Genomic DNA, 13,176 nt, shown 5'->3' on the forward strand with positions numbered 1-13,176 from the left:
GAGTGTGACAGTAGACACTGTGACGGGGGGAGTGTGACGGGGGGAGTGTGACAGTAGACAGTGTGACGGGGGAGTGTGACAGTAGACAGTGTGACGGGGGGAGTGTGACAGTAGACAGTGTGACAGTAGACAGTGTGGCGAGGGGAGTGTGACGGGGGGAGTGTGACAGTAGACAGTGTGACGGGGGGAGTGTGACAGTAGACAGTGTGACAGGGGGAGTGTGACGGGGGGAGTGTGACAGTAGACAGTGTGACGGGGAGAGTGTGACGGGGGGAGTGTGACAGTAGACAGTGTGACGGGGGGAGTGTGACGGGGGGAGTGTGACAGTAGACAGTGTGACGGGGGGAGTGTGACAGGGGAGTGTGACAGTAGACAGTGTGATGGGGGGAGTGTGACAGTAGACAGTGTGACGGGGGAGTGTGACAGTAGACAATGTGACGGGGAGAGTGTGACGGGGGAGTGTGACAGTAGACAGTGTGACGGGGGAGTGTGACAGTAGACAGTGTGACGGGGAGAGTGTGACGGGGGAGTGTGACAGTAGACAGTGTGACGGGGGAGTGTGACAGCAGACAGTGTGACAGTAGACAGTGTGACGGGGGGAGTGTGACGGGGGGAGTGTGACGGGGGGAGTGTGACAGTAGACAGTGTGACGGGGGGAGTGTGACGGGGGAGTGTGACAGTAGACAGTGTGACGGGGGAGTGTGACAGTAGACAGTGTGACGGGGGGAGTGTGACGGGGGAGTGTGACAGTGGACAGTGTGACAGTAGACAGTGTGACGGGGGAGTGTGACAGTAGACAGTGTGACGGGGAGAGTGTGACGGGGAGAGTGTGACGGGGAGAGTGTGACAGTGGACAGTGTGACGGGGGGAGTGTGACAGTAGACAGTGTGACGGGGGAGTGTGACAGTAGACAGTGTGACAGCGGACAGTGTGACGGGGGGAGTGTGACAGTAGACAGTGTGACAGTAGACAGTGTGACAGCGGACAGTGTGACGGGGGGAGTGTGACAGTAGACAGTGTGACAGTAGACAGTGTGACGGGGGAGTGTGACAGTAGACAGTGTGACGGGGGGAGTGTGACAGTAGACAGTGTGACGGGGGGAGTGTGACAGTAGACAGTGTGACGGGGGGAGTGTGACGGGGGGAGTGTGACAGTAGACAGTGTGACGGGGGGAGTGTGACAGTAGACAGTGTGACAGTAGACAGTGTGACAGCGGACAGTGTGACGGGGAGACGATCGATTTGCCGCTCACGTACTATGGAGTCCTGCAGCAGATCCTCCAGGCGAGTCACGGTGACTGATCGCTCGCATGAATATTTCTTCCTGATCGAGTCCTGCAACTTCTTGAGGAAGTTCTCGGAATCCTTCACGTCGGAGAAGAACTGGAGAGGGAGATCGGGGAGTGTAAGTGCGGAACCGATCCAGTCACACGTGCTAAACCCCCTCATCCCAAATCCAAACATAACCCTTAACTTAATCCCCATCAGTCCCTCCCCTCCCCTTACACCATCCTGCAATGCCCCTCACTTACACTGGAACATCTAACCACCTTCCTTACCCCCGTATCTCAATCTCCTCACATCCCGAATCCCAAGTCCCATGATTCCAATCTCCTTCAGTCCCTTCCGACCTCAAAACGCTTCTGCCGCGGCCCACAGCCCAAACACCTGACCCCTTCCCCCGGACCCTCCTCACAATCCCTCCCATCCCCACAATCCCTCCCATCCCCACCCCTCCCCCCAACACTACTCCACCCCCCGGACCCGCCCCACAATCCCTCCCATCCCCACCCCTCCCTCCAACATTACACCACCCCCCGGACCCGCCCCACAATCCCTCCCATCCCCACAATCACTCCCATCCCCACCCCTCCCTCCAACACTACACCACCCCCCGGACCCTCCTCACAATCCCTCCCATCCCCACCCCTCCCTCCAACACTACTCCACCCCCCGGACCCTCCCCACAATCCCTCCCCCAACACTACTCCTCCCACCGGACCCTCGCCCCAGACCTCTGGACAGCCCCAGTATCTAACCGCGATCTAAGCCACGTGCTGAGTACTCTCGGTACCTGGAAGTACGCAGTGTTCTCCTTCAGGTGAGCCTCGATGCAGCAACACAGCTGCAGGATCCAACTCCACTGGGTCTGCAGGGCAGCCATGAATGCCTGAAAACACGAGAGTGAGTGTGAGAGACACAAGAGTGAGTGTGAGACACGAAAGTGAGTGTGAGAGACACGAGAGTGAGTGTGAGACACGAGAGTGAGTGTGTGAGACACGAGAGTGAGTGTGAGAGACACGAGAGTGAGTGTGAGACACGAGAGTGAGTGTGAGACACGAGAGTGAGTGTGAGAGACACGAGAGTGAGTGTGTGAGACACGAGAGTGAGTGTGTGAGACACGGGAGTGAGTGTGAGACACGGGAGTGAGTGTGAGACACGGGAGTGAGTGTGAGACACGAAAGTGAGTGTGAGAGACACGAGAGTGAGTGTGAGACACGAGAGTGAGTGTGTGAAACACGAGAGTGAGTGTGAGACACGAGAGTGAGTGTGAGAGACACGAGAGTGAGTGTGAGACACGAAAGTGAGTGTGAGAGACACGAGAGTGAGTGTGTGAGACACGGGAGTGAGTGTGAAACTCGAGAGCGAGTGTGTGAGACACGAGAGTGAGTGTGAGAGACACGAGAGTGTGAAGCACGAGTGCGAGTGTGAGACACGAGAGTGAGTGTGAGACACGAGAGTGAGTGCGACACACGAGAGTGAGTGTGAGACACGAGAGCGAGTGTGAGACACACTCGAGTGAGTGTGAGACACGAGAGTGTGAGTCACGAGAGTGAGTGAGACACGAGAGTGAGTTTGTGAAACACGAGAGTGAGTGTGAGACACGAGAGTGAGTGTGAGACACGAGAGTGTGAGTCACGAGAGTGAGTGTGAGACACGAGAGCGAGTGTGAGACACGAGAGCGAGTGTGAGAGACACGAGAGAGTGTGAGAGACACGAGAGTGTGAAACACGAGAGTGAGTGTGAGAGACACGAGAGTGAGTTTGTGAAACACGGGAGTGAGTGTGAGACACGGGAGTGAGTGTGAGACACGAGAGTGAGTTTGTGAAACACGAGAGTGAGTTTGTGAAACACGAGAGAGTGAGTGAGATACGAGAGCGAGTGTGAAACACGAGAGCGAGTGTGAGACACGAGAGTGAGTGTGAGACACGCGAGTGAGTGCGAGACACGCGAGTGAGTGTGAGACACGGGAGTGTGAAACACGAGAGTGAGTGTGAGACACGAGAGTGAGTTTGTGAAACACGAGAGAGTGAGTGAGATACGAGAGTGAGTGTGAGACATGAGAGCGAGTGTGAGACACGAGAGTGAGTGCGAGACACGAGAGTGAGTGTGAGACACGAGAGTGTGAGACACGAGAGTGAGTGTGAGACACGGGAGTGTGAGACACAGGAGTGTGAAACACGAGAGTGAGTGTGAGCCACGAGAGTGAGTTTGTGAAAAACGAGAGAGTGAGTGAGATACGAGAGTGAGTGTGAGATACGAGAGCGAGTGTGAGACACGGGAGTGAGTGTGAGACACGGGAGTGTGAAACACGAGAGTGAGTGTGAGATACGAGAGCGAGTGTGAAACACGAGAGTGAGTGTGAGACACGGGAGTGTGAAACACGAGAGTGAGTGCGAGACATGAGAGTGAGTGTGAGCCACGGGAGTGTGAAACACGAGAGTGAGTTTGTGAAACACGAGAGTGAGTTTGTGAAACACGAGAGAGTGAGTGAGATACGAGAGCGAGTGTGAAACACGAGAGCGAGTGTGAGACACGAGAGTGAGTGTGAGACACGCGAGTGAGTGCGAGACACGCGAGTGAGTGTGAGACACGGGAGTGTGAAACACGAGAGTGAGTGTGAGACACGAGAGTGAGTTTGTGAAACACGAGAGAGTGAGTGAGATACGAGAGTGAGTGTGAGACATGAGAGCGAGTGTGAGACACGAGAGTGAGTGCGAGACACGAGAGTGAGTGTGAGACACGAGAGTGTGAGACACGAGAGTGAGTGTGAGACACGGGAGTGTGAGACACAGGAGTGTGAAACACGAGAGTGAGTGTGAGACACGAGAGTGAGTTTGTGAAACACGAGAGAGTGAGTGAGATACGAGAGTGAGTGTGAGATACGAGAGCGAGTGTGAGACACGGGAGTGAGTGTGAGACACGGGAGTGTGAAACACGAGAGTGAGTGTGAGATACGAGAGCGAGTGTGAGATACGAGAGCGAGTGTGAAACACGAGAGTGAGTGTGAGATACGAGAGCGAGTGTGAAACACGAGAGTGAGTGTGAGACACGGGAGTGTGAAACACGAGAGTGAGTGCGAGACATGAGAGTGAGTGTGAGCCACGGGAGTGTGAAACACGAGAGTGAGTGTGAGCACGAGAGTGAGTGTGAGACACGAGAGAGTGTGAGAGACATGAGAGTGTGAAACACGAGAGTGAGTGTGAGAGACACGAGAGTGAGTGAGAGACACGAGAGTGAGTGAGAGACACGAGAGTGAGTGAGAGACACAAGAGCGAGTGAGAGACACGAGAGCGAGTGTGAGACACGAGAGAGTGTGAGAGACACGAGAGTGTGAAACACGAGAGTGAGTGTGAGACACGAGAGTGAGCGTGAGACACGAGAGTGAGCGTGAGACACGAGAGTGAGCGTGAGACACGAGAGCGAGTGTGAGACACGAGAGAGTGTGAGAGACACGAGAGTGTGAAACACGAGAGTGAGTGTGAGAGACACGAGAGTGAGTGTGAGCCACGAGAGTGTGAAACACGAGAGTGAGTGTGAGAGACACGAGAGTGAGTGTGAGAGACACGAGAGAGTGAGATACGAGAGCGAGTGTGAAACACGAGAGCGAGTGTGAGACACGAGAGTGAGTGTGAGCCACGAGAGTGTGAAACACGAGAGTGAGTGTGAGACACGAGAGTGAGTGTGAGACACGGGAGTGTGAAACACGAGAGTGTGAAACACGAGAGTGAGTGCGAGACACGAGAGTGAGTGTGAGCCACGGGAGTGTGAAACACGAGAGTGAGTGTGAGCACGAGAGTGAGTGTGAGACACGAGAGTGAGTGTGAGAGACACGAGAGTGAGTGTGTGAGACACGGGAGTGAGTGTGAGAGACACGAGAGTGAGTTTGTGAAACACGAGAGAGTGAGTGAGATACGATAGTGAGTGTGAGATACGAGAGTGAGTGTGAGACACGGGAGTGAGTGTGAGACACGAGAGTGAGTGTGAGACACGAGAGCGAGTGTGAGACACGAGAGCGAGTGTGAGACACGAGAGTGAGTGTGAGACACGAGAGCGAGTGTGAGACACGAGAGCGAGTGTGAGACACGAGAGCGAGTGTGAGACACAAGAGTGAGTGTGAGACACGAGAGTGAGTGAGAGACACGAGAGTGTGAAACACGAGAGTGAGTGCGAGACACGAGAGTGAGTGTGAGACACGAGAGTGAGTTTGTGAAACACGAGAGAGTGAGTGAGATACGAGAGCGAGTGTGAGACACGAGAGTGAGTGTGAGACACGGGAGTGTGAAACACGAGAGTGAGTGTGAGACACGAGAGTGAGTTTGTGAAACACGAGAGAGTGAGTGAGATACGATAGTGAGTGTGAGATACGAGAGTGAGTGTGAGACACGGGAGTGAGTGTGAGACACGGGAGTGTGAAACACGAGAGTGAGTGTGAGATACGAGAGCGAGTGTGAAACACGAGAGTGAGTGTGAGACACGGGAGTGTGAAACACGAGAGTGAGTGTGAGCACGAGAGTGAGTGTGAGACACGAGAGTGTGAGAGACATGAGAGTGTGAAACACGAGAGTGAGTGTGAGAGACACGAGAGTGAGTGTGAGACACGAGAGTGAGTGTGAGACACGAGAGTGAGTGTGAGGGACATGGGAGTGAGTGTGAGAGACACGGGAGTGAGTGTGAGACACGAGAGTGAGTGTGAGACACGAGAGTGAGTGTGAGAGACACGGGAGTGAGTGTGAGATACGAGAGTGAGTGTGAGACACGGGAGTGAGTGTGAGACACGGGAGTGTGAAACACGAGAGTGAGTGTGAGATACGAGAGCGAGTGTGAAACACGAGAGTGAGTGTGAGACACGGGAGTGTGAAACACGGGAGTGAGTGTGAGCACGAGAGTGAGTGTGAGACACGAGAGAGTGTGAGAGACATGAGAGTGTGAAACACGAGAGTGAGTGTGAGAGACACGAGAGTGAGTGTGAGAGACACGAGAGTGAGTGTGAGACACGGGAGTGAGTGTGAGAGACACGGGAGTGAGTGTGAGACACGAGAGTGAGTGTGAGACACGAGAGTGAGTGTGAGAGACACGGGAGTGAGTGTGAGATACGAGAGTGAGTGTGAGACACGGGAGTGAGTGTGAGACACGGGAGTGAGTGTGAGACACGGGAGTGTGAAACACGAGAGTGAGTGTGAGATGCGAGAGCCAGTGTGAAACACGAGAGTGAGTGTGAGACACGGGAGTGTGAAACACGAGAGTGAGTGTGAGCACGAGAGTGAGTGTGAGCACGAGAGTGAGTGTGAGACACGAGAGAGTGTGAGAGACATGAGTGTGAGACACGAGAGTGAGTGTGAGACACGAGAGTGAGTGTGAGGGACACGGGAGTGAGTGTGAGACACGAGAGTGAGTGTGAGACACGAGAGTGAGTGTGAGACACGAGAGTGAGTGTGAGAGACACGGGAGTGAGTGTGAGAGACGAGAGTGAGTGTGTGAGAAACGGGAGTGAGTGTGAGAGACACGAGAGTGAGTTTGTGAAACACGAGAGTGAGTTTGTGAAACACGAGAGAGTGAGTGAGATACGAGAGCGAGTGTGAAACACGAGAGCGAGTGTGAGACACGAGAGCGAGTGTGAGACACGAGAGTGAGTGTGAGACACGAGAGTGTGAAACACGAGAGTGAGTGTGAGAGACACGAGAGTGAGTGTGAGACACGAGAGTGAGTGTGAGAGACACGAGAGTGAGTGTGTGAGACACGGGAGTGAGTGTGAGAGACACGAGAGTGAGTTTGTGAAACACGAGAGTGAGTTTGTGAAACACGAGAGAGTGAGTGAGATACGAGAGCGAGTGTGAAACACGAGAGCGAGTGTGAGACACGAGAGTGAGTGTGAGACACGCGAGTGAGTGCGAGACACGCGAGTGAGTGTGAGACACGGGAGTGTGAAACACGAGAGTGAGTGTGAGACACGAGAGTGAGTTTGTGAAACACGAGAGAGTGAGTGAGATACGAGAGTGAGTGTGAGACATGAGAGCGAGTGTGAGACACGAGAGTGAGTGCGAGACACGAGAGTGAGTGTGAGACACGAGAGTGTGAGACACGAGAGTGAGTGTGAGACACGGGAGTGTGAGACACAGGAGTGTGAAACACGAGAGTGAGTGTGAGCCACGAGAGTGAGTTTGTGAAAAACGAGAGAGTGAGTGAGATACGAGAGTGAGTGTGAGATACGAGAGCGAGTGTGAGACACGGGAGTGAGTGTGAGACACGGGAGTGTGAAACACGAGAGTGAGTGTGAGATACGAGAGCGAGTGTGAAACACGAGAGTGAGTGTGAGACACGGGAGTGTGAAACACGAGAGTGAGTGCGAGACATGAGAGTGAGTGTGAGCCACGGGAGTGTGAAACACGAGAGTGAGTTTGTGAAACACGAGAGTGAGTTTGTGAAACACGAGAGAGTGAGTGAGATACGAGAGCGAGTGTGAAACACGAGAGCGAGTGTGAGACACGAGAGTGAGTGTGAGACACGCGAGTGAGTGCGAGACACGCGAGTGAGTGTGAGACACGGGAGTGTGAAACACGAGAGTGAGTGTGAGACACGAGAGTGAGTTTGTGAAACACGAGAGAGTGAGTGAGATACGAGAGTGAGTGTGAGACATGAGAGCGAGTGTGAGACACGAGAGTGAGTGCGAGACACGAGAGTGAGTGTGAGACACGAGAGTGTGAGACACGAGAGTGAGTGTGAGACACGGGAGTGTGAGACACAGGAGTGTGAAACACGAGAGTGAGTGTGAGACACGAGAGTGAGTTTGTGAAACACGAGAGAGTGAGTGAGATACGAGAGTGAGTGTGAGATACGAGAGCGAGTGTGAGACACGGGAGTGAGTGTGAGACACGGGAGTGTGAAACACGAGAGTGAGTGTGAGATACGAGAGCGAGTGTGAGATACGAGAGCGAGTGTGAAACACGAGAGTGAGTGTGAGATACGAGAGCGAGTGTGAAACACGAGAGTGAGTGTGAGACACGGGAGTGTGAAACACGAGAGTGAGTGCGAGACATGAGAGTGAGTGTGAGCCACGGGAGTGTGAAACACGAGAGTGAGTGTGAGCACGAGAGTGAGTGTGAGACACGAGAGAGTGTGAGAGACATGAGAGTGTGAAACACGAGAGTGAGTGTGAGAGACACGAGAGTGAGTGAGAGACACGAGAGTGAGTGAGAGACACGAGAGTGAGTGAGAGACACAAGAGCGAGTGAGAGACACGAGAGCGAGTGTGAGACACGAGAGAGTGTGAGAGACACGAGAGTGTGAAACACGAGAGTGAGCGTGAGACACGAGAGTGAGCGTGAGACACGAGAGTGAGCGTGAGACACGAGAGCGAGTGTGAGACACGAGAGAGTGTGAGAGACACGAGAGTGTGGAACACGAGAGTGAGTGTGAGAGACACGAGAGTGAGTGTGAGCCACGAGAGTGTGAAACACGAGAGTGAGTGTGAGAGACACGAGAGTGAGTGTGAGAGACACGAGAGAGTGAGATACGAGAGCGAGTGTGAAACACGAGAGCGAGTGTGAGACACGAGAGTGAGTGTGAGCCACGAGAGTGTGAAACACGAGAGTGAGTGTGAGACACGAGAGTGAGTGTGAGACACGGGAGTGTGAAACACGAGAGTGTGAAACACGAGAGTGAGTGCGAGACACGAGAGTGAGTGTGAGCCACGGGAGTGTGAAACACGAGAGTGAGTGTGAGCACGAGAGTGAGTGTGAGACACGAGAGTGAGTGTGAGAGACACGAGAGTGAGTGTGTGAGACACGGGAGTGAGTGTGAGAGACACGAGAGTGAGTTTGTGAAACACGAGAGAGTGAGTGAGATACGATAGTGAGTGTGAGATACGAGAGTGAGTGTGAGACACGGGAGTGAGTGTGAGACACGAGAGTGAGTGTGAGACACGAGAGCGAGTGTGAGACACGAGAGCGAGTGTGAGACACGAGAGTGAGTGTGAGACACGAGAGCGAGTGTGAGACACGAGAGCGAGTGTGAGACACGAGAGCGAGTGTGAGACACGAGAGCGAGTGTGAGACACAAGAGTGAGTGTGAGACACGAGAGTGAGTGAGAGACACGAGAGTGTGAAACACGAGAGTGAGTGCGAGACACGAGAGTGAGTGTGAGACACGAGAGTGAGTTTGTGAAACACGAGAGAGTGAGTGAGATACGAGAGCGAGTGTGAGACACGAGAGTGAGTGTGAGACACGGGAGTGTGAAACACGAGAGTGAGTGTGAGACACGAGAGTGAGTTTGTGAAACACGAGAGAGTGAGTGAGATACGATAGTGAGTGTGAGATACGAGAGTGAGTGTGAGACACGGGAGTGAGTGTGAGACACGGGAGTGTGAAACACGAGAGTGAGTGTGAGATACGAGAGCGAGTGTGAAACACGAGAGTGAGTGTGAGACACGGGAGTGTGAAACACGAGAGTGAGTGTGAGCACGAGAGTGAGTGTGAGACACGAGAGTGTGAGAGACATGAGAGTGTGAAACACGAGAGTGAGTGTGAGAGACACGAGAGTGAGTGTGAGACACGAGAGTGAGTGTGAGACACGAGAGTGAGTGTGAGGGACATGGGAGTGAGTGTGAGAGACACGGGAGTGAGTGTGAGACACGAGAGTGAGTGTGAGACACGAGAGTGAGTGTGAGAGACACGGGAGTGAGTGTGAGATACGAGAGTGAGTGTGAGACACGGGAGTGAGTGTGAGACACGGGAGTGTGAAACACGAGAGTGAGTGTGAGATACGAGAGCGAGTGTGAAACACGAGAGTGAGTGTGAGACACGGGAGTGTGAAACACGGGAGTGAGTGTGAGCACGAGAGTGAGTGTGAGACACGAGAGAGTGTGAGAGACATGAGAGTGTGAAACACGAGAGTGAGTGTGAGAGACACGAGAGTGAGTGTGAGAGACACGAGAGTGAGTGTGAGACACGGGAGTGAGTGTGAGAGACACGGGAGTGAGTGTGAGACACGAGAGTGAGTGTGAGACACGAGAGTGAGTGTGAGAGACACGGGAGTGAGTGTGAGATACGAGAGTGAGTGTGAGACACGGGAGTGAGTGTGAGACACGGGAGTGAGTGTGAGACACGGGAGTGTGAAACACGAGAGTGAGTGTGAGATGCGAGAGCCAGTGTGAAACACGAGAGTGAGTGTGAGACACGGGAGTGTGAAACACGAGAGTGAGTGTGAGCACGAGAGTGAGTGTGAGCACGAGAGTGAGTGTGAGACACGAGAGAGTGTGAGAGACATGAGTGTGAGACACGAGAGTGAGTGTGAGACACGAGAGTGAGTGTGAGGGACACGGGAGTGAGTGTGAGACACGAGAGTGAGTGTGAGACACGAGAGTGAGTGTGAGACACGAGAGTGAGTGTGAGAGACACGGGAGTGAGTGTGAGAGACGAGAGTGAGTGTGTGAGAAACGGGAGTGAGTGTGAGAGACACGAGAGTGAGTTTGTGAAACACGAGAGTGAGTTTGTGAAACACGAGAGAGTGAGTGAGATACGAGAGCGAGTGTGAAACACGAGAGCGAGTGTGAGACACGAGAGCGAGTGTGAGACACGAGAGTGAGTGTGAGACACGAGAGTGTGAAACACGAGAGTGAGTGTGAGAGACACGAGAGTGAGTGTGAGACACGAGAGTGAGTGTGAGAGACACGAGAGTGAGTGTGTGAGACACGGGAGTGAGTGTGAGAGACACGAGAGTGAGTTTGTGAAACACGAGAGTGAGTTTGTGAAACACGAGAGAGTGAGTGAGATACGAGAGCGAGTGTGAGACACGAGAGTGAGTGTGAGACACGAGAGCGAGTGTGAGACACGAGAGCGAGTGTGAGACACGAGAGCGAGTGTGAGACACAAGAGCGAGTGAGAGACACGAGAGTGTGAAACACGAGAGTGAGTGCGAGACACGAGAGTGAGTGTGAGACACGAGAGTGAGTTTGTGAAACACGAGAGAGTGAGTGAGATACGAGAGCGAGTGTGAGACACGAGAGTGAGTGTGAGACACGGGAGTGTGAAACACGAGAGTGAGTGTGAGACACGAGAGTGAGTTTGTGAAACACGAGAGAGTGAGTGAGATACGATAGTGAGTGTGAGATACGAGAGTGAGTGTGAGACACGGGAGTGAGTGTGAGACACGGGAGTGTGAAACACGAGAGTGAGTGTGAGATACGAGAGCGAGTGTGAAACACGAGAGTGAGTGTGAGACACGGGAGTGTGAAACACGAGAGTGAGTGTGAGCACGAGAGTGAGTGTGAGACACGAGAGTGTGAGAGACATGAGAGTGTGAAACACGAGAGTGAGTGTGAGAGACACGAGAGTGAGTGTGAGACACGAGAGTGAGTGTGAGACACGAGAGTGAGTGTGAGGGACACGGGAGTGAGTGTGAGACACGAGAGTGAGTGTGAGACACGAGAGTGAGTGTGAGAGACACGGGAGTGAGTGTGAGATACGAGAGTGAGTGTGAGACACGGGAGTGAGTGTGAGACACGGGAGTGTGAAACACGAGAGTGAGTGTGAGATACGAGAGCGAGTGTGAAACACGAGAGTGAGTGTGAGACACGGGAGTGTGAAACACGGGAGTGAGTGTGAGCACGAGAGTGAGTGTGAGACACGAGAGAGTGTGAGAGACATGAGAGTGTGAAACACGAGAGTGAGTGTGAGAGACACGAGAGTGAGTGTGAGAGACACGAGAGTGAGTGTGAGACACGGGAGTGAGTGTGAGAGACACGGGAGTGAGTGTGAGACACGAGAGTGAGTGTGAGACACGAGAGTGAGTGTGAGAGACACGGGAGTGAGTGTGAGATACGAGAGTGAGTGTGAGACACGGGAGTGAGTGTGAGACACGGGAGTGAGTGTGAGACACGGGAGTGTGAAACACGAGAGTGAGTGTGAGATGCGAGAGCCAGTGTGAAACACGAGAGTGAGTGTGAGACACGGGAGTGTGAAACACGAGAGTGAGTGTGAGCACGAGAGTGAGTGTGAGCACGAGAGTGAGTGTGAGACACGAGAGTGAGTGTGAGACACGAGAGAGTGTGAGAGACATGAGTGTGAGAGACACGAGAGTGAGTGTGAGACACGAGAGTGAGTGTGAGACACGAGAGTGAGTGTGAGGGACACGGGAGTGAGTGTGAGACACGAGAGTGAGTGTGAGACACGAGAGTGAGTGTGAGACACGAGAGTGAGTGTGAGAGACACGGGAGTGAGTGTGAGAGACGAGAGTGAGTGTGTGAGAAACGGGAGTGAGTGTGAGAGACACGAGAGTGAGTTTGTGAAACACGAGAGTGAGTTTGTGAAACACGAGAGAGTGAGTGAGATACGAGAGCGAGTGTGAAACACGAGAGCGAGTGTGAGACACGAGAGCGAGTGTGAGACACGAGAGTGTGAAACACGAGAGTGAGTGTGAGAGACACGAGAGTGAGTGTGAGAAACACGAGAGTGAGTGTGAGAAACACGAGAGTGAGTGTGAGAGACACGGGAGTGAGTGTGAGAGACACGAGAGTGAGTGTGAGAGACACGAGAGTGAGTGTGGGAGGCACGTGAGTGAGTGTGAGAGACACGAGTGAGTGTGAGAGACACGAGAGTGAGTGTGAGACACGAGAGGGAGTGTGAGACACGAGAGGGAGTGTGAGACACGAGAGTGAGTGTGAGAGACACGGGAGTGAGTGTGAGAGACGAGAGTGAGTGTGAGAGACATGGGAGTGAGTGTGTGAGACACGGGAGTGAGTGTGAGACACGAGAGTGAGTGTGAGAGACACGGGAGTGAGTGTGTGAGACGAGAGTGAGTGTGAGACACGAGAGTGAGTGTGAGAGACACGAGAGTGAGTGTGAGACACGAGAGTGAGTGTGAGACACGAGAGTGAGTGCAAGAGACTCGAGTGAGTGT

The 13,176-nt window shown here is 53.6% G+C and overlaps 1 protein-coding gene across 1 annotated transcript in view; it reads right to left on the reverse strand.

The window, feature by feature from the left end:
- Positions 1–1,256: 1,256 nt before the first annotated feature.
- LOC139241259 (plectin-like) overlaps positions 1,257–13,176 on the reverse strand; it is a gene marked incomplete at its 3' end in the record, with an annotated part of 82,362 nt that continues 70,442 nt past the window's right edge. Inside the window, exons 11-12 of the mRNA XM_070869909.1 lie at positions 2,074–2,169; positions 1,257–1,382 (exon numbers count right to left, since the gene is read on the reverse strand). Of these exons, the coding sequence (XP_070726010.1) occupies positions 1,257–1,382; positions 2,074–2,169 (222 nt within the window). The remainder of the gene's footprint in view (positions 1,383–2,073; positions 2,170–13,176) is intronic.

The sequence above is a fragment of the Pristiophorus japonicus genome, unplaced genomic scaffold (genome assembly GCF_044704955.1).
Source record: "Pristiophorus japonicus isolate sPriJap1 unplaced genomic scaffold, sPriJap1.hap1 HAP1_SCAFFOLD_1011, whole genome shotgun sequence".
In the NCBI taxonomy this organism is placed as follows: Eukaryota; Metazoa; Chordata; class Chondrichthyes; family Pristiophoridae; genus Pristiophorus; species Pristiophorus japonicus.